Consider the following 23,630-nt stretch of genomic DNA (forward strand, 5'->3'; position numbering starts at 1 on the left):
TGTGTGCCATATACTACCCATATACACTGTACATCTGCCACCTACCACATACTATGTGCTATGTGCCGTGCGCACTGCATAGGAGCAGCGACTATATCCAGTTCTCAAGGGGCTTTATTAGAAGTATGAGTGAATTCGCTCAGATAAATAATAAATTACTGCTGCTGACATGGTAAATTGCTGATCACCTGTCAATATCCAAAGTCTTACGAACTACATATTAATTATGTATATTAAAGTCTATGATCTGCGGAAAAGATACGGCGATAACTCTCTTTTTTTGGTTCCTTGTTCCTCTCCTTCGGTGATTGGTACCCGTCTCACTTTTAATTGCGAGAGTTTCAGCTCGGCATTTTGTATGTTTCCGAGCTTGCAGCCGCCCAAAGATCAGGGTGCATGTGATATCAGATACAGGGGTACTATACGGGGAATCGACTACCGATTACCATGTACTATATGATCTAATTACTGACATCCGTTTTGCCTTGTTCTTTGTTTCCTGTAATGTTTCGGCAGAATGAAGAAAAATCCTGTACTCCGTAGTATTACTCCCTTGGATTCGATGACTGATGGAAGGTTACAAGACAATCTGATGATGATCGGTAATCATAATAGCATTGGGGTTTCAGGTGAGAATAATGGTACCGCCTAGGCAAGTATCGCTTCCATGCCGAACATTTCGGGGTACAAGAGGAAACAGCAATGAAGTGAGTTAAATCTCGACCGCAAATACCACTGCGGTATCATCTTGTCATAAAAAAAAATGGAAAGCAATGGCATCTTGTTGGGCAAAACTTCATCATGCATTGCAGATAACATACATAAAGTAAATGACCCCCTGACCTGAGAATGACGGATTATAATAAATAATCTATCGCCTCCACCACGAACCCATTCCAATCCTGTACCTCTTAAACGCCATAAGCAATAAGCAAAAGCTGTGGCTTGTAATGTCAGAAGTCCTTAAAAGCCGGAAAGCAGCTGCATATAAGAAATGAAAAAGGAAATAAACAGTGGACAATAGACGATTGATGATCGGCCTCGCATAGGAGATAGTCATTTAAATGAAATATGATACCCGTAACAGGTAACTGAGACATAAATTTTGAGACTGATGAGCTGCGACGAGAGGAATGGAACAAGGGATTGATTTGAATGAACAATGGTGAGAAAAGGAGATAAGCAAAGGGCAAGCTACCATTTATCATTAGTCATTCACCGGCTAGATCCTTCGTCTTCGGACTCGTTACTCCTAATTTAGGAAAGAAAAAAAAACATTGCAGTAAATAAATGAAGAAGAACGAAAAAACAGGATGCTTGGACAAGGAATCAAAGAGTTGACCGAACGAACCGTCTCTCTTGCGTTCTCTAAGCAGCGCGGGCAGGCCGAACAATAAATGACCTTAGGAACGAACGATCGCCTTGACACATGTCGTCCCTGGTCCCTGGTTATACTTTTTAGCCGTCCGTGCTTCAGGCTCTGATTAAATCTCGAATGAAGGCCAAGGAAACACTTGACACCGATGTACCTGAAGATCAAAGACAATTTCTAGGGATGAAACTCGTGAAGAACGCGTAGGTAGTGTCTTTTATTCATTTGTATTGGCCTTCTGGCAATAAATGATCAGGTCGACCGCTATCGCAACGAGAAAGGAAGCGAGAAGCCAGGTAAAGACTGGAGGGAATTAAGACATCCGATTTCCTGATGTCCGTCAATCGTTTGTCGGAGCATGAGGAGTGAGACATGTTGTCTTCACCGAAAGAACAAGAAAAAAGTCCTATCCGATATGTGCACAAGTGGAAGGTCTAAATCTGAACCCGAGTCGCCCCCATTGCTGTTGAAAGCTATAAAAGAGTGCGCTTGTGGGCTATTCTTCTTTTTTTCTCAACGACATTAACAGATTCATTTTTTCCTTTGTAGATACTCACTTTCTTTCCGTAGATAGTGTCATAGTTGAGCTTTTACCCACTACACTCATTCTTTTCAACCTCACTCCTTTTCTTCGACCACTATCCTTTGGCCCATATCTTCACGATGTACTCTTCCGCCATCATGACTTTCCTGTTCGGCGCTCTCCTCTCTCTCCCAGGCATCTACGCCAACTCACCTTGGCTTGGTTGCGTCCTTACAACCGCAGCGACCGCTGTTGGCAGTGTGAGCTCCCGACAGAGTTCAAGTAGCGTGTGCTCAGTGAGTCATTTCCGCGCATGCATGACCCCCTAGAACGATGCGCTGACATTGGCATTAGACATACTGTGCCGGACGAAGCTACCCTTACGCATATTATGTCGGCGGCATCCTTCTTGGTAACAACTGCTACTGTGGTAGTGAAGCCAACATCATTAGCCCTGTCAACTATGCCGCGCCCAGCACTTCCCTCACCACTAGTTGTCTTCCTATCCTTCAAGCTGGTGTAAGTTAATCAGCTCAAAGGAAAGGTATATGACTTATATAAACTTCGATAGGTCTTTGACACTTCTTCCACCTTCTCCTACACCGGCTGCTATGCCCCATCTGGTCTGCTTTCCGGCTTGATCAACACTGTTACCGGTGTTCTCGGCACCACTGTCTCGTCTCCCCGAGCTTGTTTTCAGATGTGTGCCGATACCCCGGCGGCTTACTATACCCCCTATCTCTTGGGACTTTCAACGCTCACTCCTCGTTACGGATGTGTTTGCGGTGACGAGACTGTCGTCTCTGGTGTTCCTACCCTCTGTGGTCTCGGCCAGTTCTATGCTTATAGCCACTCTGCTGCGGCGGCTGCTAGTTCCCTTCCCAGGAGGAAGCGAGCTCATGAGAGAATCCTTGCTGGAAAGAGGTCTGAGGTGATTAAGGAGAGGAATTGGGACTGCCCTACCGGTATGCAAGCCTGTAACATTGACGGGGTGGCTAACTCTTGGGAAGTGAGCATTCGGGCTTTTTGAAGACAATTGGGAGGAATTAAGAGCTGACGTATACATTAGTGCATTGACCCTACTACGGAACTTGAATCATGCGGCGGCTGTCGTTACGGTGATTACAGTGCCAGTGCTAATTCCTCCGAGCCCACGGGTGTTGAGTGAGTTTTGGAGTTGCTTGCTTTATTGTAGACAGTGGGCTGACAGCTTTTCCCTTTAACAGCTGCACTGCCCTTCCCGGTGTACTACGAGGTTCCGTAACTTGTTCTGACAGCAAATGTGAGGCCTTCGCGTGTAAGCGCGGATGGACTCTTCGTGACGGAGAATGCGTCAAAACCTTTACGTTCCAGTTGTAAGAGTATATCTGCGAAAAAGGAAGAGAAATTGTGTCAATAATTTATAATTTGCGGGTCTTACCGTCGCTTTCTATATCGTATAATCATCGCAGGCATTTTTGGGTTTTGAGGACGGACCGTATATCCCTAATTTTTCTTCCTTTTGTACCAGTACTTATGATACCCATACCGCATGTCGGATAGACAAGACTCTAATTTAAGATCATGTATCTGAAAGCTTCTATTGCAGGGTTACGAGGTCAAGGAAGAATAATGGGGCATATAGAAGTAGTTCGTTGTTATATGTTATATGTTATATAGTGTGGAGGGTGTTGTACAAGTAACAACGAACGACGGAAGAGTACGTAACTTGTCCTTCAGATGTCGATCCGAACGGACCTCGAAAGTGAGATGCGCGTCGAAGGCGGGTCTGGTCTGCTTTACCTTTGGAGTCTCAAGCTTACGTAAACATAAGGGGCTAACGAGTCTGTTTTAACGAGTACTCTGTACAGCGAACGATTTTTGTGTGTCCTCAAAGGTGGCGGGGGCGCTCCTGCAGTATAAAGGTGCACTACTGTCAGATAAATGCCTCTGTACGACAAATAAAAGTCTGTTCTCCATCTTACTCGTTATATAAAGGATATTAGAGATGTGCTTGTACGTATTTCTTCACCCTACATGCAGCCGACGGGCATAGCCACCGGTTTGCCGGCGGTGTACGACATTTTTTTTTTGTTTTTTTGTGCTGCGCGTTTTATTTGTTGACTTGGGGCTGGAATTGGATCATCATAGCCCACGAATGCCGCCCCGGCGATCGCAGTAGCTGTGATGAGAGGAGTCACGGCGACGAGCTGGAAAATAAAAAAGACATCATCATGCACAGGGAAAAAAGGACACTTTGGATACATAATCGTGGTCAAAAGTTGCATGCATATGCCATAATAGTACGTTGAGTAATGGTGAAGCACCAGAAATTGAAAGTTTCGGGGCAAAAGAAGTGGGCGCAGCAGCACATACGTTTGCTCCGATGCAGATGAAGAGTTAACATTTATTATATTGTTATGACAGACGGGGGCCGTTTACCCTTCTAGGGCGACGATGTCGTTTATTTACTTCCAGTACCAAAACTGCTTTTCACCCTTTCGTCATTTGTCGAAGTCTTTTCCTTTTCCCTTTCTATCGCTATATATTGCGCAAAGTGCTTGGTGGAAACCATCTTAACATTATCTCGGCATATACACCTTCAACATCCATATTTGGTCACTGCTACATTATTAGCTTTTCCGGTTCTCGGACTGAAATCCCTTTTAGTACACCTCATTAAACACTCGGTAGCCTCAGTAATGTCAATCATCACGACCGCTTTCGCGCTCTCACTTCTCGCCACCACTGCTTTCGCTGTTCCTCCAGAGACTCCGCGGATTGAGCTTCAGGCGGAGAGAGGTTTGGGTGATCAATCCTATGCTCCTTGGCAAGTCGATTGCCCCTCCAACGTTACTTGGATTAGAAATGCCACTGTAAGCTGCAGTGTCGTGGAGCATTGCTTATGAACATTCCTGCTAGACTGGTTTAGGTACCGGCGAACGAGCCTATATTGAGGCTCGTGAAAAACTTGTCCAACCTGCGATCGAGCAGATGATGGCTGCTCGAGGGCTCGAAACTCCTCCCCGGACACCTGTCATCGGTGTCGCCTTGGCCGGTGGTGGTTACCGTGCAATGCTGTGAGTGGATTAATGCTGCAAAGGATATGCCCATTATTTATCGTTGCCACAGTACAGGGTTGGGTGGTATCATGGGCATGATGAATGAGAGTACGGAAGCGTCCCAAAGCGAGACTGGTGGTTGGCTTGACGGCGTAAGCTACTGGTCTGGTCTGAGCGGTGGAAGTTGGGCAACTGGGTCTTTCATGTCGAATGGGGGTCAGTTGCCCACAACTCTTCTTGAAAACGTGGGTTATGGCATGATGTATTTGTTCATCTACTGACTTGCGTGATAGCTCTGGAACATCGATTCCAATCTCGTCTTTCCAGATGACGGCAAACTTTCATTCTACACTAATCTTTACACTGAGACCAACGCCAAATCAGACCTCGGTTTCCCAGTTCAAATTACTGATATTTGGGGTCTTGCCATTGGCTCCCACGTTTTACCCGAGCCTTACCAGCTCTCCAACACTCCTAATCTCACTTTTTCTAGCCTTCCCTCTGTCGTCGCTGCCTTGGGCAACGCAAGCTTGCCCATGCCCATCATTGTCGCAGCTGAGTAAGTTAATACGTTACCTTTCGTTTTCTTTTGCTGACAGCCGGAAAAGACGAGAGGCTGGAGAGCTTGTCATTGCCGAAAATGCAACTGTCTGGGAGTTTACTCCATACGAGTTTGGTTCTTGGGCTTTTGGTAGCCAATACAAGAGCCCTGGTGCTTTCACCCCTATTGAATATCTCGGTACTTCAGTGGACGATGGCTCACCTAACGGTACCTGTTGGAAGGGCTTTGACCAGTTGTCGTGAGTTGATTCTCAGTGTATTCGAGAGAAAGATTCCAGCTGAGCTCATGTTATCTTCCAGCTTTGTCATGGGAACTTCTGCGACTCTTTTCAATGGTGCCTTTCTCGAACTTAACGGCACAGACAGCGGTCTTCTTACCAATTTAATCACTGCCTTCCTTGCGGATCTGGGAGAGGACCAAGCTGATATTTCCCGTATCCCCAATAGTTTCTCCAATTACAACTCGGGGGAGAACCCCATCTACAACCTCACTTACATCACCCTCGTCGATGCCGGAGAAACCAACCAGAACATACCCCTCGAACCTTTGCTCGTTCCCACCCGTGATGTTGACGCGATTGTGGCATTTGACTCTTCCTACGATTCTGACTATATTTGGCCAAACGGCACTGCTTTGAGGACTACCTACGAGCGAGCCAAGATTTTAGCTGAGCACGAGAACACAAGGGTGTTAATGCCCGAGGTCCCTAGCATGAACGGCTTTGTCAATGGTGGTTACAACTCAAGGCCTACTTTCTTTGGCTGTAACGATACCACCACTCCTGTGATCATCTACATACCTTCTTACCCATGGAGCTTTGCTGCCAATACTTCTACTGTAAGCCCCACATACCGCAGGACCAAAATTTTCACTGATTATCGAAACAGTACCAACTTTCGTACGAGAATAATGAAGCCAACGAAATGTTGCTCAACGGTATGCGCTCTCTCACTCTCAACCACTCTGTCCCCACCTGGCCCACTTGCTTTGCTTGTGCTCTTACCGACCGCTCCTTCATGTACACCTCCGAGAACCGATCCACCACCTGTCAAGAGTGTTTTGACACTTGGTGTTGGGCTGGTGACGACAACACCACCGAGCCTGCGAATTATGAGCCTGTAATCAACAGTGTTCCGCCCTGGTTGATCGCCAACAACCTGAGTATCGGCATGGCCGATGCTCCTGGGAGCAACGAATCCACTGCTGGCACAGCGTCCAGTGGTGCAGCGAAGATGGGTGTGGGCATGGGTATGGTCGCTCTCACTGCTGGTTTGGGCTTGATGCTTTAGATCGAATAAGAGTATCCTGTAATTCTCGCGAGAGCATTTATTTAAATTTTTCCTCTGCTTCATTTTCCATATTTACTTCACAAGTAAACAATCTACAAATCGGATCTTAAATTATACCATTACTTCATTGTCCCATAAAAGCTCTGGCTACTGCTGCATGCTCCACAGCATTGAGTCACGTATACATGCGTAATAATCATCTAATGTATAATCTGTTCATATATAATGAGAAATGCGCAAATGGGACAAATACTCAAAAAATAGCTGAACAACATTTTTCGCTACATCGGGCGCAAACGTTACAGCATTTGCACGAAAGGGTGACGCTCAAAGCCGACGTGGTTGAACGTTAAATTCTCGCCTTCTTCCTAGCCGCCGGTTGAACAATATTGCCGCTAGCGGGCCTAAAATTGCTACTTGATGGCAGCCTGCCTCCGGCCATGGATTGAGGTAGACTATGAAACCATGCATCAGTGTCCGGAGTACATCATGACACAGAGACATGAAAAGGACATACGATCCCATCTTAGCATCACCGTTATCCTCGTGCGTCACCCTTCTTGTGGGATATGTGATCGAGCTGCCTTCGAACACACTCCTAAATTAACGAATTTCAGTATCTCACCTTCGAGCCATAGCTTAATCGCCTTACTTCGTATCGACTCCCCCTTCTTCCTGGAACCAAGGATGCCTCAACGCATCCCTTGCCGTTATCCTACGAGCTGGGTCCCATTCGAACATCTTGACGAGAATATCGTACCCCTCAGACGAGTTTGAGCGGGCATGATACCATGGTGCAAGAGGGTTGGAGTGGGGATAAGGACCCGTGGCTTGATAAGTACGGTATTCAGGCATGTGAACTATACCTGGCCATTGTTCCGCTGAATAGTATCAACTATATTAGCTTTAAAAATGAGGATAAACGCAAAATGTGGACAAATTACGCTTGACAGGACCAAGTACTTCACAGATTTTGCCCATCTGGTCGCGCTGGAATGGTAAAGACTTCTTGCCGTCCATTTTAGCCTCGTCGCCTTTGAAGATAGGGCGAAGAGAGAGCAGCTCCGCGTAGATACAACCTACCGCCCATATATCTGATTCAATCCAGGAAAAAGAAAACCAGAAAAAAAATGAGAGGTCATTCAAACATTGCGAACGCAGCTGAAACTGAACCCACCGACAGCGGCAGTGTAGTGCTTGGCTCCCAATATTAACTCTGGCGCTCTGTACCAGATAGTAACCACAACCTTATCACCACCATAAAGACCTTGTTGCGCTAATGGTTTATGCCACAGTCGTGCCAACCCGAGATCACCTATTTTAACGACGCCTTGACTGGTAACCAAAATGTTAGCCGGCTTGAGATCACGGTGCAGGACAAAATTAGAGTGAAGAAAATGCACTCCGCAGAGAAGCTGGTGAAGAAGGCGGCGAAGTGTGGAAGGTGGAATAGAAGCTCGAGCAGTTTGAGAATGGTAGTGAATGATTTGCTAAGCATTATAAGCGAAGGCCCGACTTGAAAGGTGAAGTGTATTGACGCACTAGGAAATCATGTTCAGCATACTCAAAAACCATATAAATGGACTTGTCTTCTAATATGACCTCGCGCAGCGACACCAGATTGCGATGGTGGAGTTCACGATTGAGCTGAAGAAGTAAGCGGTGGAGCGTGATCACTTGAATCAACACACCATAATTTCTCTCGCTCCACTTTGACTGATACCGGCGTAGGTCAACACATCGCCTTCCTTATCAGGCTTGAACTTCTTTATCGCGAAAACGTCACCCCTTTTGGCGGGACGGTCGCCTGGGCGCATACACATTTCAGGATTATTGAGAGGGTCGCTGTCTTCGGTGAAGCTAGGCGATGGTAATTTGTCTTTAGGTAATGATAAGGCTGCTCGAGTCGAACTGGGCAAGGCGCTTTTGGCAGAGGCTGTTTTGGGTGGTGGGAGGAGCACAGCTTTGTAGACTCTTCCATAAGTTCCTACACACATATAAGTAACCGATTATCCTGCATAGGAAATATAACTAACCGGAAGATATGAATCCCAGAATCTTATATGTCTTCAAGACGCTGAGACAGTAGTTAACCGGGCATTTTGGAGCTCATGGAAGATACCTACCCTCTTCTTTCCTTATCCCTTCTTGCACGATAAAGGTGCATTGGGTCCATTATAGTACCTCCGCCTGGAATTGTTGCCATTTTGTTGTATTTCAGCTTTGTTACCCACGCACTTCCATTCGAAGTTCATTATCATTAATACGTAGGTGGGCTTCAATGAATGAGGACAGTAGGTAGAATCAGTCACGTGATGTTATTTTGCAAGCTCAGGTGTACGGACCAAACTAAACAAACAACACAAACAAAACAAAACAAAACTGCTGCATCTCACTGTAACATTTCAATTCTTCATCATACCTTTCTTTGTTTGAACAACTCATACACAACAAGCCATTTAAAGTAGAGACTACAAGGATGTCTTTAGCAGCTCGCTCACCCCGATCTCGTAAATCCCTCTCGGCGTTCGATACAAACATCAGCGCCAACTTCACACTTCCGGTTACAAACAAGGGAAAGAAGAGGGTTGTCGCAAGCATGGATGGGGGAGCCCTCAGAGACATGGATGCTGCATCTATCAGGGCGGATAGTTTCAATATGAAAAGCAATCCAAGGCGTGACGTAGTAAGTTTGATTAGTACACTAATCAATCGTCGAGTCGACATTAACGTTAGATGTTTGTTTTAAGCAACCCAGAAAATCTATCCTTAAATCTTTTTCGGCTCCATATATTACCCATCAAGCGGAGGATGAGACAGCGGATTACAGCGCTTCCCATCAATATGCTCATACAGTAGCTTTCGGGCCCCTGAGCAGCAATGTTCGCTCCGACCCGACCTCTAGGAATTCGAGACAAAGTCTGGGAGGAAGGCGGGTCAGTTTCGCTCCCAATGCACATGTTCGGTAAGTCACAACTCTGTGAATATGCGGTGGATCCTATGCACTAAGTATCTATCAACTTGCAGTATGTTCGAACGCCAAGTTACTAAAAATCCCCGGGCCTCGTTCGGTTTCTCCTTTACAGAAACTTCAACCCCTTCTCTGAAGTCGAATCACTCCCGTCGCTCATCAATCCTTAATATCGGCTCAGTATCAAAACCCAACATATTTGCTCCGAGCATCTTCCAAGGAGAAGGGGAAGCTCAGGGCGAAGAGTCGATGGAGATTGAAGATGATAAGGAGTTGAGTGGGTTCGACACGAGCGAGCGAGACGAAGCACAGCAAGAGCATGGCCACGATGGAGGTGCAGAAGGCGAGGAGTCCATGGAAATGGAGGAGGAGGACATGGACATTACGCAACATATCTATGGTGGAATCGTCCGACGGTCATCAATTGCTCCTACCGTCGCCGCACCTTCTGAGCTAGATGCCGGCGCCGACACCGAAGAGGAGTCCGACAACGGCCAAGAACATTCCCATCTCGAGGACGAGGAAAAGACCATGGACTTTACCATTGCCGTAGGGGGTCTCCTACCTCATGAAGCTCCAGCTACAGCAACTCGAAACCGAAACTCTATCGGTTATTCGTTCCCCAACCCTGATGGTCCAGCTCTCCCAAATCTAATGCCTGGTCAAGCTGAAGACCATGAGGTTGAATATCCCATGGATGAGACGGAGGCATATGGAGCCATTATTGGGCAGGACATCTCGTTCAGTTCTGGAAGCGAGGATACCATGGGCTCGAGGAACGGTGACAAGACTATGACTTTCACATACAATCATCACATTGCCCTTCCTACGCAGATCGATGGAGACGACAGTATGGATATGATTACCTCAGCAGGCGGAATAATCAGTTTACCTCCTGTCTCACCAAGACTTAGTGTCCCCAATAACACGCGGCCTATCAATGGCACTCCTTCTTTTGCCCGCCCAACCGTTTCTTCCGCACAGAAGACTACAGCGACCAAGCGTAACGTCTTCGCTCCTTCACCAAGTCCACTTAAGTCAACCACCCCTAGGAAAAGCGGTATTCAGACTGCTGCTGAGGTGGCAAAGCGGTTGAGCTTTGGCTCTGTCACCTCAAGTGGAGGTAAGAAGCGTGTTAGGGAGGATAGTCAAGAGGCAGAGGGAAGTATGAAGAAGAGTAGAATCGAAGCAGCGGCGGAAGAAGTGTTCGGTACTCCTCACCATGTCTCACCTTTTAATAAACCAGAGGAAGCAGAACCTTCTACGCTTATCGTTCAGAGCACCACACCTCCGTCTGATCCTCCTCAGGGAACTGTTATGTCCACTCGTCGCTCGTCCCTGGGCACAGCGATGCGTCTTTCTTTACCGCCCCAGCGATCTCTGGCCCCTCCACAGCAGGAAGCTGAAGAACAAAACAAAAAGAATGTTACTGAACCCCAGCAACGCATGCATGAGCAACCTCAGGACATATCTCTGGCGGCGTTCTTGGAGATTGCTGGTGTGCAGTTTATGGAAGGGCTGCCTGGGTTGAACAGGAAGAGAAGTAGTGTGGCTAAGGAGATCTTGGGGCAGTCCTATGCGAATGGTATGTCGACTACACGTTGATATATCCATCCACTGACAATCGGATCGCAGAGAGGGACTTCGCTCTTCACGAGTACACGGAAGCGCAGGTCAACAGCATTTTCCTCAACATGTATACTTGGGCCTCAAATAAACTTTTTCAAGATATCCAGACTGGTGATGAAGAGCTCACTGCCGTCGCTGCACGATGCGATATTGACAGTCCCCCTGTAATTCAAGAATATCTTGCCGCGTCGGACGAAGATAAGCAGCTGTTCGAAATGACCTTCAAATCATTCAAAACGAATACTCACTTAAAGGCGAAGGAGATGTGGTACGACTGGATGTGGCAATTGCTCGAGACTATCAAACCAGATGTCGAAACAGTGTTAATGGGCATGAAAGAGGTAGGACCGAAGTTTGTTCAGATAAGAGGAGCCTCTGATGAAAATGCAGGACAAGAAACGTTTAACGGCGTTTGAAGAGCAAGCTGTCGTTCTTCTCCCTCAACTCCGAGCAAGGAAGATCGAAGTAGAATCTAAGCTTGTCGAAGAGCGAAAAGCTGTAGTTGAAATTGAATCATGTGACCAAGCAGAGCTGGCTGCATATAAAGAAGCTATAGCCGAGCAAAGGTGTGTTCACTTAATCATATTGCAGGCAATTCAAATTGACCATTTTGCAGCGCGCAAATTACGAACTTCAGCACCGAAGTTGCAGACCTCAAGGATGAACTTGCTACTCTTACAGGCAAGTTAGAGGAGTTGAATGCAAAGAAGCACGAGTATGAAACGGCGATCGCGCATGCCAAGGGCCAATGCGACCAATTCACAAGATCGGACGCCATACGTCTGCAGGGTGAGTGAAATCATTCTTCATGGATTTTAGACTGCTCATCATCGGCACAGAGGAGAGCATTTCTTTACAACATCTTCATATGTGGCATCCAACTAAGATACTTCCCGAACGTATGGAACTCACCTATGATGCGGAAATCCTTCTTTCCATCAACTGCTCCAACTATATCCCTGACATCTCTTCTGCAACTTTGGAGTACCTATCAGAACGAATGCAATCGTCCAAGCGAAAGTGTTCGGGCATTAGAGGCGAGTCACCATCTAGATGTTTGTTCGAGGTTTTCAAAGGTGCTGTGGGGGACATGATTAAGCATAAGACTTGGGATCTTCCTTCTGTAAGTGGATTGAATTGGCGCACCGAAAAACAATCCTAATGCAGTTTCAGTTCGTTCAACAAACCGGCCTCCTCTGGTCCAACGCGCAACGCATCCGCGCTGAACTTCGTTACATTGAGTTTCACCACCCACTCTTCATTACATATAATTCCTCCACTTTTCTCATGTCTGTCAGTGCCAGCATCATGATCCCACAGGCGAAAAGCAAGGTCCTCGTGTGGTTTGACGTTGATAAGAGTGTTGTGCATGGCTTCCCCGGAAGCCTGGGTGGCGTCGTGGTCTCAGTAAAGAGTGTTTACGGGCAAGCCGAGTAGGTTGCGGTCTTTTCTTTGTCAATCTGAGATCTGAAACTAACTGGTGGGTAGTGTAAACCTGCTCGAGCAGACCGCGCGACAAACCATTGAAATGTCTAGGCCGGAAGCATGCCTGGGCACGTTCCTGCAAGTCTGCGTAGAAGTCGGTGCAAGATACTCCAGTTGAAGGGGGTTATGTCGAGGCTGGAAGGATACGAGAACAGGTTGTATGGTTACAAGGGAGTCTGGGTCTTTTGGGATGGATAAATACAGTTTTATTTAAATTTTGAGCAATTTTGCTTGGATGAATACTTAGTTTGTCAATCATGCGATATGGTATATTCAAGCCACACTGTGGTACGCGCAATGCAGCTCAGACCCGGATACATGCAGCCACGCTCGCCTGTATCGCTTCCGTCTTTGTATTCTTCTTTTCACATCTTCACAAACATGTTGTAAGTTCGCTCGCCAGCCATGTTCAAAACAACTACATCGTTATCTCATCGGTCGCTTACATGCTGCTTAAAGTGTACCCTTAACAGCCTTGCTAACGCTCTCGGCGAAGTACTAAATGGAGGTCAATTGGTCATCAAATGGGAAATTATAAACAACTCACATCAACGTTGTTAGAGTTTAATCCTGCCATGGAAATACGTCCGTCCCTGGTCAAGTAGATAGACGCCTTCTCCGCAAGCTTATCGACTTGCTCGGGCTTGAGACCGGTGAATGAGAACATGCCAATCTGAGACTTGATGTGGCCCCACTCTCCAGGGGTATCAAGCTCGACGAGCTTGTTGTAAAGACGCTCACGCATCTCGATGATACGGTCGGCCATGCCCTTGACTTCGACGAGCCATTCCTTGGTGAGCTCGGGGGAGCCAAGAATAGTAGAGACGAGACGCGCGCCGCTGTGATATCGTAAGTCAACAAGAACTTTGAATGTGGAAAGCGATGGGGGCGTACTGAACGGGAGGGTTGGAGTACATAGGTCGAATGATAATCTTCAACTGAGAATCGACCCTGGCCTTCTCCTCGGGGCTTTCACAGACGAAAGAGATGGCCCCAGCTCTTTCACCATATAGACCCATGTTCTATTGCCTTCATGTCAGTATTTGATCGGGTATTAGATCATATGGAATGGGAGCAAACGGACCTTGGCAAAAGATTGACAAAGCAAGAGCTGGTGACCCTGCTCGACGAAATATCGGACGGCGAAAGCGTCCTTGAGTGTGTCACCAGAGGCAAAGCCTTGGTAGGCCTGCAAGCAGTTGTTAGTTTGTGTTGACATGATCGGTATCAAACTGAAAAGTGACGAACCATGTCAAAGAAGGGGAAATGCTTCTTCTCCTTGACAATATCAGAAAGCTCCTTCCACTGAGCCTCGGTAGGGTCGATACCAGTGGGGTTCTAGAGTTTTGTTAGTGACGTTTTTGGAAGAGTTAAAGAAGGTCAACTTGCGTGTGCACAAGCGTGGAGAAGGACGATGGAGCCCTCAGGAGCGGCCTGACATCAACGTTAGAAGCAGTATTACATACATTATATGATAACTAACCTTAATGTCGGCCTTCATACCTTCAAAGTCAAGGCCGACGGTTTTTTTGTCAAAGTATCTAATCATTCACGTTAGCAATCTCTCTTCACCAGGTGTTTCAACCGATAGGAAGCCTACTTGTACTGCTTGACCTCCAAACCAGAGTCCTTAGCAATGGGAATATGATTACCCCAAGTAGGAGTGGGAAGATATATGGACTTTGCGCCGGGGAACCACCTGGCAAGGAAGGCAGTACCGATTCGGAGAGCACCAGTACCGGAGATAGACTGGGTGATTGCAAGCTGTCAAAACGGAGAATGTTAGCCTTTTAGCTATTTTTCCAGTTTAGGCAAACTCAACGCACTCGATTCTCGACGAGCGGCTTAGAGTCCTTGCCATACGCGAGCTCGGCAGCGAGCTTAGTAAAGTCAGAGAGACCGGTGATGGGAAGGTATTCCTTGTCCTGCATAGCTTCGGCGAGGATCTTCTCGGCTTTCCTTACGGTAGGAAGGACGTAAGGCTTGCCCGAACCATCTCGCTATTGATGCATCAGCCTAACACCTAAGCTTTCGGCCTTTCACGAAAGGATGGTCCACGCACGTAAGCACCTAATCAACGAAAACATGAATCAGCGATCAAATTCGGTAATGCCGAGCGATACAGAAAAACAAGTGAAGATGAAGAGGAAAGGCTTACCGACACCAAGATTGATCTTCTTGGGAGACTTGTCGGCCTTGAACTTTTCAGTAACACCAAGGATAGGGTCAGGAGGACTACATAATGGGCGCAAAAGATTAGATCGCACGTCAGAAGGGCAAATGGCGTTCATACACCTCGGAGTACTCACCCAGCAGGGACGTTAGTCCAAGTAGAGCCGGCTCGTCTGGCAGCGACGGCGGGGAGAACCTTGGAGATGGCAGCGGACCGGGCAAGGAGATATTTCGAGGAGTGAACAAGCATTTTTGTGGTTGTGAAGAAGAAGGGATGAGTAGTTGATTGTATCGCACCTAGTCGGGGTAACATGAGTAGACGTTGTTCACGCAGTTAGTGCAGTAGTCGGATCGCGCGTAGGCAATGACCGGAATTCTCCGGGAAACGATTATCTCGGTCCGGTTGTGTCTTACGTAACGTGCCGTTTTAAGGAGAATTCTCGGAGAAGCACCTTGGATCTTGAGCGTTATGACTATGGGGGCATCTGGTGGGTTTATTCCTGGCAGGGATGCCGGTATGTAATACAGAAGCTAGTCGCATCAACATCTGTTGACATTACAGTAGCGAGACTGCATGCATGGTTGGTACTGCGGCTCCGTACATGGGCATTGGCACAGTTATTAGCAACAACGCGCCAATGACCAACAGCCACTCGTGGTGGATTCCGACGAATGGGATTCCGTAATAGCCAATGCGAGCGGCGGGTTTCGCCACAAAAAAGAGAGGAGGAGGGAAGACTTTTCATCTCCCTGCTCGTGTCTCTCCTTTATTCCTTGTTTATTGTCTATTGTCGACTGTCTCTTTCTTTTATCTATCACTGCCCCATTCCCAGCGACCACCGTCGTCACAAGCAGCAGCCACCCGCTACACCACCCTACCACCACTTACACACAAACATCGCGCGTTCCCCGTGCCCACCCCTCGATGAAGAAATCCAAACTTCCTAATAGTGGCTATTACACCAACTCTTTGACCGGAGGGTGAGTTATCCTGTTCAATACGTGCTATCGCTCGCCATTGACGCCTTATTCCTAGTTGCACCGTTGCATCTCGCCTCCTTAGACTTCCACCACAGATCATTCTTCTCTTGGACAGCGCGCCTAAGCCCCCATAATTTGACCTACACCCCTGCACATACCCTCGAAAAGCCAGCAATCGTTTGGTACCAAATCCACATACATCCGCTATAATCGCTACCGCCTCCTAAAGCCCCGTATGGGATAACAATCCTCTCGTGAATATTCAGTAGGTTCGCATATACGGCCTCTCACTATTATTCTTATTTTCTGCCCTCCTTCAACGAGCCACAAGGCTCTATAAGACAGCACACACCACAACGAAACGTTTATTTTGCATATTGCATCAATATCATCCGTCGCTTCCAATCTATATCGGCATAGACCTTTAAAGAATTATCAAAGATGAACGCTCTCCGCACCCTTCCCATCCTCAACCGCCCTTCTCGCCCCGCCTCTCCTGCCCCTCCCACTGTCCAGTCTACTACCGCCTCCGCGCAGCCTCCTTCCAATGAAAAGCCACGTTCCCGATCCCTTTCCCGTCAAGTGACCGATAAGGTCTCCTCTTTACAAATTTCTACTAATGGCGCCGCCATTCATCCTCCAGCAGTTATCACTCCATCTCAGCCTTTGGCCAAGAGATCCTCTTCTCCTGGGAGCAGGGCTGCCACCCCTCGATCTACTGCGAGTCCTCTTCCTGCAGCTGCCCCTGGGGAGCAGGCTCCATCGGGTGGATATATGGATGTCATCGGCTTAAGGTTGAACGAGACAGTGAACAAGGCGAGCGCCGGTGTGGATTTCAAGGCGAAGAAGGGGTTCAAGAAGGGCAGTGGATTCGCTATTGGCGAGGCTGTTGTCAAGTGAGTAGCTTACATAGTGGACAAAGATTAACCCATGCTGATAAGTTTATCTTGCCTTAGGGAACTTCCCAGCCCTCCTTCCGACGCGTACCTGATGCGCGCTGTTCTTCGCATTTCTGTTCGTGCACTCAGTATTTATGTCACCCGCCTCGAATCTCTTCTCCTTCCTTCTCTCACGGATGTCTCCTTTACTGCGCCTCTTAATATTGCCACATCCACCGCGCATCCTCTTAACTCTGTGCAGTATTTTGCTCTTTCTGTCGCGCACACTGCATGGGAGACTTGCGAGATCCTTGAGCAGACTCTCGAAACTGGCCAGTGGCCTAGATTCACGCAAGAGGCTTTGAGACCTGTGATGGACAAGCTCGACTTAGTCGTTAGCAAGGTTGTGCAGCCACTGTTACTTGGTTTGAAGCGAGACTTGATTGCAAGCTTGATGAGGACGGAAGGGACCTCGCCTGCAGGTGGAAAGACAGTCGGGCTTGCATCTATCCCTGCGCCTACTACTTCAACCAACGGCGTACCCCTTACCAAGGAAGGTTCCCATCAGCCTGTTTCCCGTCTTACCAAAGAGTTCTCTTCTAGCGGCCACGCACGTCAGCTTGCCATCCCTCCTTGCCTTCAACATTTTGCTGCTCGTGTCGACGGCTCTCGCAAGGTCTTTGAGCTCATCGCTAAACCTTGTGCTGACGATGGTGAAGGTTGGGTGACCGGTATAGTCGTTGCTGTTATCTGGAAGGGCATGTGTATCATCTCCGATAGGGACCTAACGCCTACTGGTATCCGGCCCCCGAGCCCCAACAGTGTCGCCCGTGCTCTCGCCGGCTTGGGCAAAGAACGAGATTCTTCGTCTAATATCACTCCATCTCCTTCCCTTCAAGGCGTCACTGCAAAACTTGCTTCATCTCTATCCATCGTGCCCACTCGCTCTCAATCCCGTGCATCTTCTCCTCCGAGACAGGCCAGCAAGCTTGATCCAGTCACCCACGCTCTTCTTTCCCTTGAGGGACTCATCAAACGTCTCGTGAGTGGCCTTGTCCAACCTCCTTCTCCTACAGACGACGAAGACGAACACCTCGCGCGACAGGCCTTGTCTGAAGCCATTGAAGCCCTTCAGTCCTTCCGTATAATATCGACCGCAATGAACAACGGCATTTCCTCTTCAACCCGCTTGCTGGCATCTGCTCGTCGACTACGAGACGATGTGGAGGACCCAGCGGAAGATGAGCTCGACGACGCAATGGAGGACCTTCAAGCCGTTATTCTCTTCTCCATTCTATGCCGCCAAGCCAACTCCATCCTCTCCTCGCTTCCTATTTCTAGCGAGAAGGAACCCACCCTCAAGATCCGCCACCCATCCGAAGTTTGGGGTTGGCAAATGGCTGAATACGAGCGTCAAGTTCTCTCTGGCTTTTCCGCCGCCGAAGAATGGGGTCGTCGAGTCGCTGTTGCCCTCAAGGGCGACATTGAAAAGCTTCTTGCTCGCCTTGCTGAGATTATCGCGAGTCAGGGCGTGCCCGAGAAGACTTCCAAAGAGAAGGAGGCTGTGGTGGAAGCTATGGAGTGGGTCAAGCTGTTGGGCGTTGCATGTGATGCCAAGTGCGGACTCAAAGTGGCAAATGCGGCTTGACTAGTTCCCTGGGCGATTAATGCGTTCTGTGAAAGCTATAGATGAGAATATGACTTCTATGGAGAGGAGAAAAAATATAGGGTCATAAAGTGCAATCGTACTGGAGGAAGATTCCTTTGATAATCTGAATACACGGTTTTCCATTTTTAAAATGCGATAGTGAGGGTTATTATTCAGAAAGACGGCGTCGGTCAGTGTTCTAGTTTTTTTTCTTTCTTTTTTCTGTTTTTTCAATATCGTAGGTGAGTTAGGTCCGAAAATGCATGGTGTTAGAAATGACAGTGTACGAACGTATCGTGATGTTGTCAATGTACGGTCTGCTATTATTATGCTTTCCTTCACGATCCTCAATGGCATCTTCCGCCGGCATTATGAAAATAAAGATAACTCTGCTTCGATGTTACCCCTACACCAATCTATCACCAGATACATAGGGTGCTTCCATCGTATGTACTATGACCACCACAGCCAACCTTTGGGAGGCTATTATTCAGTTATTCCCTAGCAGCCTTTACAGTCGTAAAGTCCGTCATCAGCCTTGGAGGTCATGGGTGGAGGCCGACGGAACCTAATGGATGCACATCCGTGGGAGACTTCAGGGGTTCTACGCTAACATCGCAAAACAAAATTCACTAATTCCTATGGGGCTTGTTCTGGACTGTCTGTCGTCATTTCCTGAGCCCCCACCCCACCTTGAGTTTTAGGTCTCTTTGCTTCCCTGGTTACAGAAATAAAAAAATACGAATGAATCGCATTTTGTCTACCCTATAAATATTTATAAATGTACGTCCATCATCATAGTCACAGCACTGAGTTTGATCGTGATTACCGCGTGTTCACCATGATAATTTAGGTGAGGAGCGTTTCGGAGACGGACGGCGGCCTAAGCAAATCCCCGAATTTCCTTTTCTTCAGTTTTCTGCCGCGATCCACCACGTAAAATAATAGAACCTACTATTATAATAGGCCATTGTCAATCTCCATTGTGACTCAGGACGCTGGAGGAGTTGCACAAGCACAAGTAATTACGCAACATCATGAGAAACACGGAAAGGAAATGGGAAAAGCGTGAGTAGAACCAACCACCTTTTACCCCGCAACCCTAGTATTTAGAAACTATCATAAAACTCAGAAAATCATCAAGAGTATTTCAAAATTGCCTATAATTTTGCTTAAAAGTAAATTTCTAAACCTCACTCAAGCCGTCGCCAAGAAGGACTTAAATCTACGAATTCCGAAGACTGAGGCTGTCAAACCGGAAACCAGAAAACAATTCGAGAACGGCGAAGTGGTCGTGGTTCACATGGCATTATTCTTTTGACACGACCAGACAGAGACAAGAAGGGATAAGAAAATCTCGAAACAAGAAATAGTAAAATACAAGAATAATATAGTAATACCGTATGACATTACTGGCGTGCCGTGCTGGGGGGGGAACGAGGATTGAGGATTATTCAAAAGCCGACGGATGGTCCATCAGTCATAAAACATCAATAGGACGAGAAACCGCAGGTCATCTGCTGGTAAAGTTTTCTACAGAAGACACATCACAGATTACGGATCTCCGCGTTGGGGCCACTCCAAATGTCACTCCGTTGGGACCTGGTCCGCTCGTACCTGAACATCGGATGAAGGCCGACAAGAAGAAGCATCATGGCGCATGAAGCATGATGGACCCAGCAACAATGAATGGTGGTGCAAGCGCAGCAGTAGTACGCAAAAACCCGTCGTTTGTCATAAGTTATCTCCATCGGCTCTCTTCTTCGCCTATTGGCCTACTTGAGGCATCCAGTCAGCAATATATGCAGCTGCATGTATAAGGCGGGACGGATGGGCGAAAATGTTGAGCCCTAGTCGTTTCATCACCACCACAACTTTCGGACTGTTTTAAAACCCGATAATCAAATATCGGATTTGTGTGATAGGTCGGATATAAAACATGAACCCTGATGAGCCTCCCATCAAGGATGGGCATCACTAACAGCTTCGTTCTCTTCGAGTAATTTTGCTATTATCATAAACATCTAACTGTATACTTTAACTCTGTATCTTATATTCTTTCGTTTCTTCCGTTGACTGCGGTGCTAACATCGTCAAAAGGGACTGTCTGACGCCCACTACTGGCTGAAGTTAGATGACACCCTCAATCAAGCAATTCCAGTTTGCGTGATGGAAGGAAGACATTCAGCAACAGTGATATACTTCTTTTGTTGTCATAATCCTCTAGTCTGTTCACTTGAAACATAATTGAAGAAGTTAATGGACGTACGATGACGACTATTGAGAGCGTTGATAGCTAGGCAAGTAAGCGAATAATGAAAGGCGAAAACTCAATAAAATAATCAGCTATTGCAGATGACGAAGAATGTCAATCCCATCTGCAGATAAGAAAGTACGTATGTGATAGCAGGCGAAACATAATGAACCATTTGGCTACTAACTCATCCGTTATTGGTGGATCTTGTCACGCTGCTGGCATGTCAAGTGTCAACTGTCAAGGATCGCTACAATATTCAAACCACCAATCACTAATCATTATAGAACTAGTTGAAATTATTTGCCGTTGGCTGCTAGCTGCTGACTCCTGGATGATGGTTGATGGGTGATGATGGGAGATGGGATCTTTCTCAGCTACTCAAGCTTCGGGCAAAAAAAAGTCAGTGTCCCCATAAAACCTGAAGTACCTGAAACATCATAGCTTCAGTCTTTAGTCCTCCATTCTCTATCCTCAAACCTCGAGTCTCTAGGGAGGCTGATAAAGAACAAGATATGATCCGAACACAACGGAATTTCGGAGCCTTCTTGCGACTTGTGAGATGTTAGGGTGATACGATCGGTGATCTGTGTATTGGGTCCTGTAGAGCAGATCTATATCAATCATCTGTTATTCTTCCGACTCTCGAAGCAGATACAATCTGAGATGATGAGATGATGAGATGGGGAAGAGATTAGAAGAATCTTCGAAGAAGTCAGCAAATTTTGATGATAGACTGATGACGATTGGGCTTTTACCCTTGAGCAAGCCTTGAAGGTGATCGCCATATTGGCGGGTTTCCACAAGCAACAACTGGATCTTAGATAGGTTTCCATCATTTTGCCATGCACAGACTCACCTACTGTACAGTAGGCAGTATTGAGATAATTGCACGACCGTAGGAACGGGGTCTTGTTGATGAACCGCCATAAAAAATGCTGTCCATGTCCATTGTGCTTCAGGTTAATGTTGACTTACATTCACTCTTTCCTTGACTGCTGATGAGCTTCATCATTTACGTTCCTTCACTTCTCTACCTTACGAGTGAGAATACTTGATGACAATGTCATCATTATCATCTGGCGCTTTTTCAGAAAACTTGTGGAAACGGGGGTAATTGACACAAGCGCAATGCACGTTTCACATGTCACGGGCGTGACCATCATTCCTCCTCCGAAGAAAATAGTGCAACTAGCGGTTACTGTTGGAAGGCGGAACAGGCGGGATTGAACACTTATGAGTAGAAATGAACTGCTTGATTATGGCTGATGGATTGGATTAGGTTCAATGGGGGAATTCCTTGACATATACACAAGCTAGTCGGGGGACTGAATGACGGAATAGATGCCTTCATCGGCCTATCCGCATTATTGGTGTAGTAGGCAGAGTGGTTGGTATATCAATGTTGGGGTGCATATATGATCTTCTTATCTTACTGCCACACATTCGAAAACATAAGCCTTCATCCATCAAAACCTAGGCCGAAAACAGGATAGGCCGGCTAGTAAGACCACCGGTAGTATACCCTTCACATCATCATACATCACAGCGCCCCTAACATCATCAAGGCCTCAGTCCTTTCTCCATATGCCCTCATCAGGCCTCGCTTTCACATATAGCCCCTGTGAGTTCTTTATTCCCTTGGTGTTTCCCACACAATCAAAAAAGACTCGTCAGTCTCTATAACACATAGTAACAACAGTACCATTGTTGAGACAGCTCGAGTTGCCTTATAGGCCTTCATCTAGCTGTTCGTATTTCCAACAGATCAAGGACCAAAGAAAGGCTGGGATTTCACACTCCTACCAACCTCTTGCCCTTTACAAATTTTCCTCCACACAGTACACATTACTGATATGTGGCAATTAGGAACACGAAAATAACTTCGCCATCCCCTATAAAACGCAAAAGTCAGGTAGTAGACACATTGTTTGTGAGTATTGCGCACACAACTTGGCCTTATACATGATCGATTTCCTATTTTTCTCTGCCACAATAGTATCTCGGCGACCTCTCCTTACTTCTACATCTATTCTTCTCTGCTCCCTACTCCCCACTCGCGGATACCAGCTGATATACATATTCATTAATACCAGATCCTTTGACCTTCGACAGACTTGAAACCTTGCCCTCACACTTCACACGTCCTTGCCTTTCCTACTAGTATTCATCGCCTTATTAATTTACTTTGCGGTAGTTTTATTTCTTCCTGTTTTTTCAACAGTCACATCTGGTGGATACACGACAGGCACGATCGACAGTCTGTGCAAGTTGTGTTCGCATTCAAGTTGAAACACCTTGCGTGAATGCTTCCACCTTCGAATGTTTGTCCGCACACACAGAAGATCGACATCTGAAGGCAGCTTAAAGAGATATCCTGCAGTAATCAGAGCTTGAAACGTGAGCTTACTACTCTCTATCCGCCATTCGCATCGCCTTCGCCTATGTCATGACCCTGCTACAATCAAGAGACGTACGCTCATCATACTCTGCCCCAGCTCTGTATAAATCAGGTCTCTTGTGGTCTTCACCTCTCTTCAAATTTTTTTCAATCCGTCACTCCCAGTTATCGCATCTCAAGACTGTGTTAAGTACTGGTTCCTAGAAATATAACTGTAAGCTTCACAATCAGTTGACGAATGTGATGTGTACCAGCTATTGGGTGCTGATCCGCACTTCATAATAGCCTAAACATCACGTAGTAGTAATTCAAATTTACTCGCTAGTCGCCCTTGCTTCATACTATCGTGAGTAAGAATGACTTTTGAGGATGATGATGAGGGCCCTTCTTGATTTGTAATCGACTGTCAGTATGCTAGTGTGGT

General features: G+C 46.9%; 6 protein-coding genes across 6 annotated transcripts; 4 read left to right on the forward strand and 2 right to left on the reverse strand.

Annotated features, from left to right (window-relative positions):
- Positions 1-2,035: 2,035 nt before the first annotated feature.
- Positions 2,036-3,254, forward strand: CNBM0800 (hypothetical protein; the record flags this gene model as incomplete). Its single annotated transcript, XM_767067.1, has 5 exons — positions 2,036-2,191; positions 2,250-2,414; positions 2,467-2,904; positions 2,965-3,059; positions 3,122-3,254. The coding sequence occupies 5 exons, from the start codon at positions 2,036-2,038 to the stop codon at positions 3,252-3,254; spliced, it is 987 nt and encodes a 328-aa protein (XP_772160.1).
- Positions 3,255-4,576: 1,322 nt separating this feature from the next.
- On the forward strand, positions 4,577-6,787 carry CNBM0810 (hypothetical protein; the record flags this gene model as incomplete). The annotated part of the gene is made up of 7 exons (XM_767068.1): positions 4,577-4,750; positions 4,797-4,954; positions 5,007-5,181; positions 5,230-5,495; positions 5,536-5,736; positions 5,798-6,335; positions 6,386-6,787. 7 exons carry the CDS (start codon positions 4,577-4,579, stop codon positions 6,785-6,787), a joined length of 1,914 nt encoding a protein of 637 aa, XP_772161.1.
- Positions 6,788-7,136: 349 nt separating this feature from the next.
- Positions 7,137-8,993, reverse strand: CNBM0820 (hypothetical protein; the record flags this gene model as incomplete). Its single annotated transcript, XM_767069.1, has 9 exons — positions 7,137-7,242; positions 7,305-7,385; positions 7,440-7,668; positions 7,732-7,881; positions 7,965-8,277; positions 8,330-8,434; positions 8,479-8,774; positions 8,824-8,864; positions 8,914-8,993. The coding sequence occupies 9 exons, from the start codon at positions 8,991-8,993 to the stop codon at positions 7,137-7,139; spliced, it is 1,401 nt and encodes a 466-aa protein (XP_772162.1).
- A 273-nt stretch (positions 8,994-9,266) lies between these two features.
- Positions 9,267-12,990, forward strand: CNBM0830 (hypothetical protein; the record flags this gene model as incomplete). The annotated part of the gene is made up of 9 exons (XM_767070.1): positions 9,267-9,473; positions 9,538-9,752; positions 9,815-11,343; positions 11,394-11,728; positions 11,778-11,953; positions 12,004-12,176; positions 12,227-12,510; positions 12,561-12,820; positions 12,876-12,990. 9 exons carry the CDS (start codon positions 9,267-9,269, stop codon positions 12,988-12,990), a joined length of 3,294 nt encoding a protein of 1,097 aa, XP_772163.1.
- Positions 12,991-13,325: 335 nt separating this feature from the next.
- Positions 13,326-15,357, reverse strand: CNBM0840 (hypothetical protein; the record flags this gene model as incomplete). Its single annotated transcript, XM_767071.1, has 12 exons — positions 13,326-13,370; positions 13,420-13,711; positions 13,767-13,894; positions 13,957-14,061; positions 14,121-14,210; positions 14,262-14,306; positions 14,356-14,413; positions 14,473-14,636; positions 14,699-14,872; positions 14,935-14,942; positions 15,031-15,107; positions 15,182-15,357. 12 exons carry the CDS (start codon positions 15,355-15,357, stop codon positions 13,326-13,328), a joined length of 1,362 nt encoding a protein of 453 aa, XP_772164.1.
- A 1,109-nt stretch (positions 15,358-16,466) lies between these two features.
- Positions 16,467-18,551, forward strand: CNBM0850 (hypothetical protein; the record flags this gene model as incomplete). Its single annotated transcript, XM_767072.1, has 2 exons — positions 16,467-16,921; positions 16,982-18,551. 2 exons carry the CDS (start codon positions 16,467-16,469, stop codon positions 18,549-18,551), a joined length of 2,025 nt encoding a protein of 674 aa, XP_772165.1.
- Between the last annotated feature and the right edge of the window lie 5,079 nt (positions 18,552-23,630).

This window comes from Cryptococcus neoformans, chromosome 13 (assembly GCF_000149385.1).
Source record: "Cryptococcus neoformans var. neoformans B-3501A chromosome 13, whole genome shotgun sequence".
NCBI classification, from domain to species: domain Eukaryota; kingdom Fungi; phylum Basidiomycota; class Tremellomycetes; order Tremellales; family Cryptococcaceae; genus Cryptococcus; species Cryptococcus deneoformans.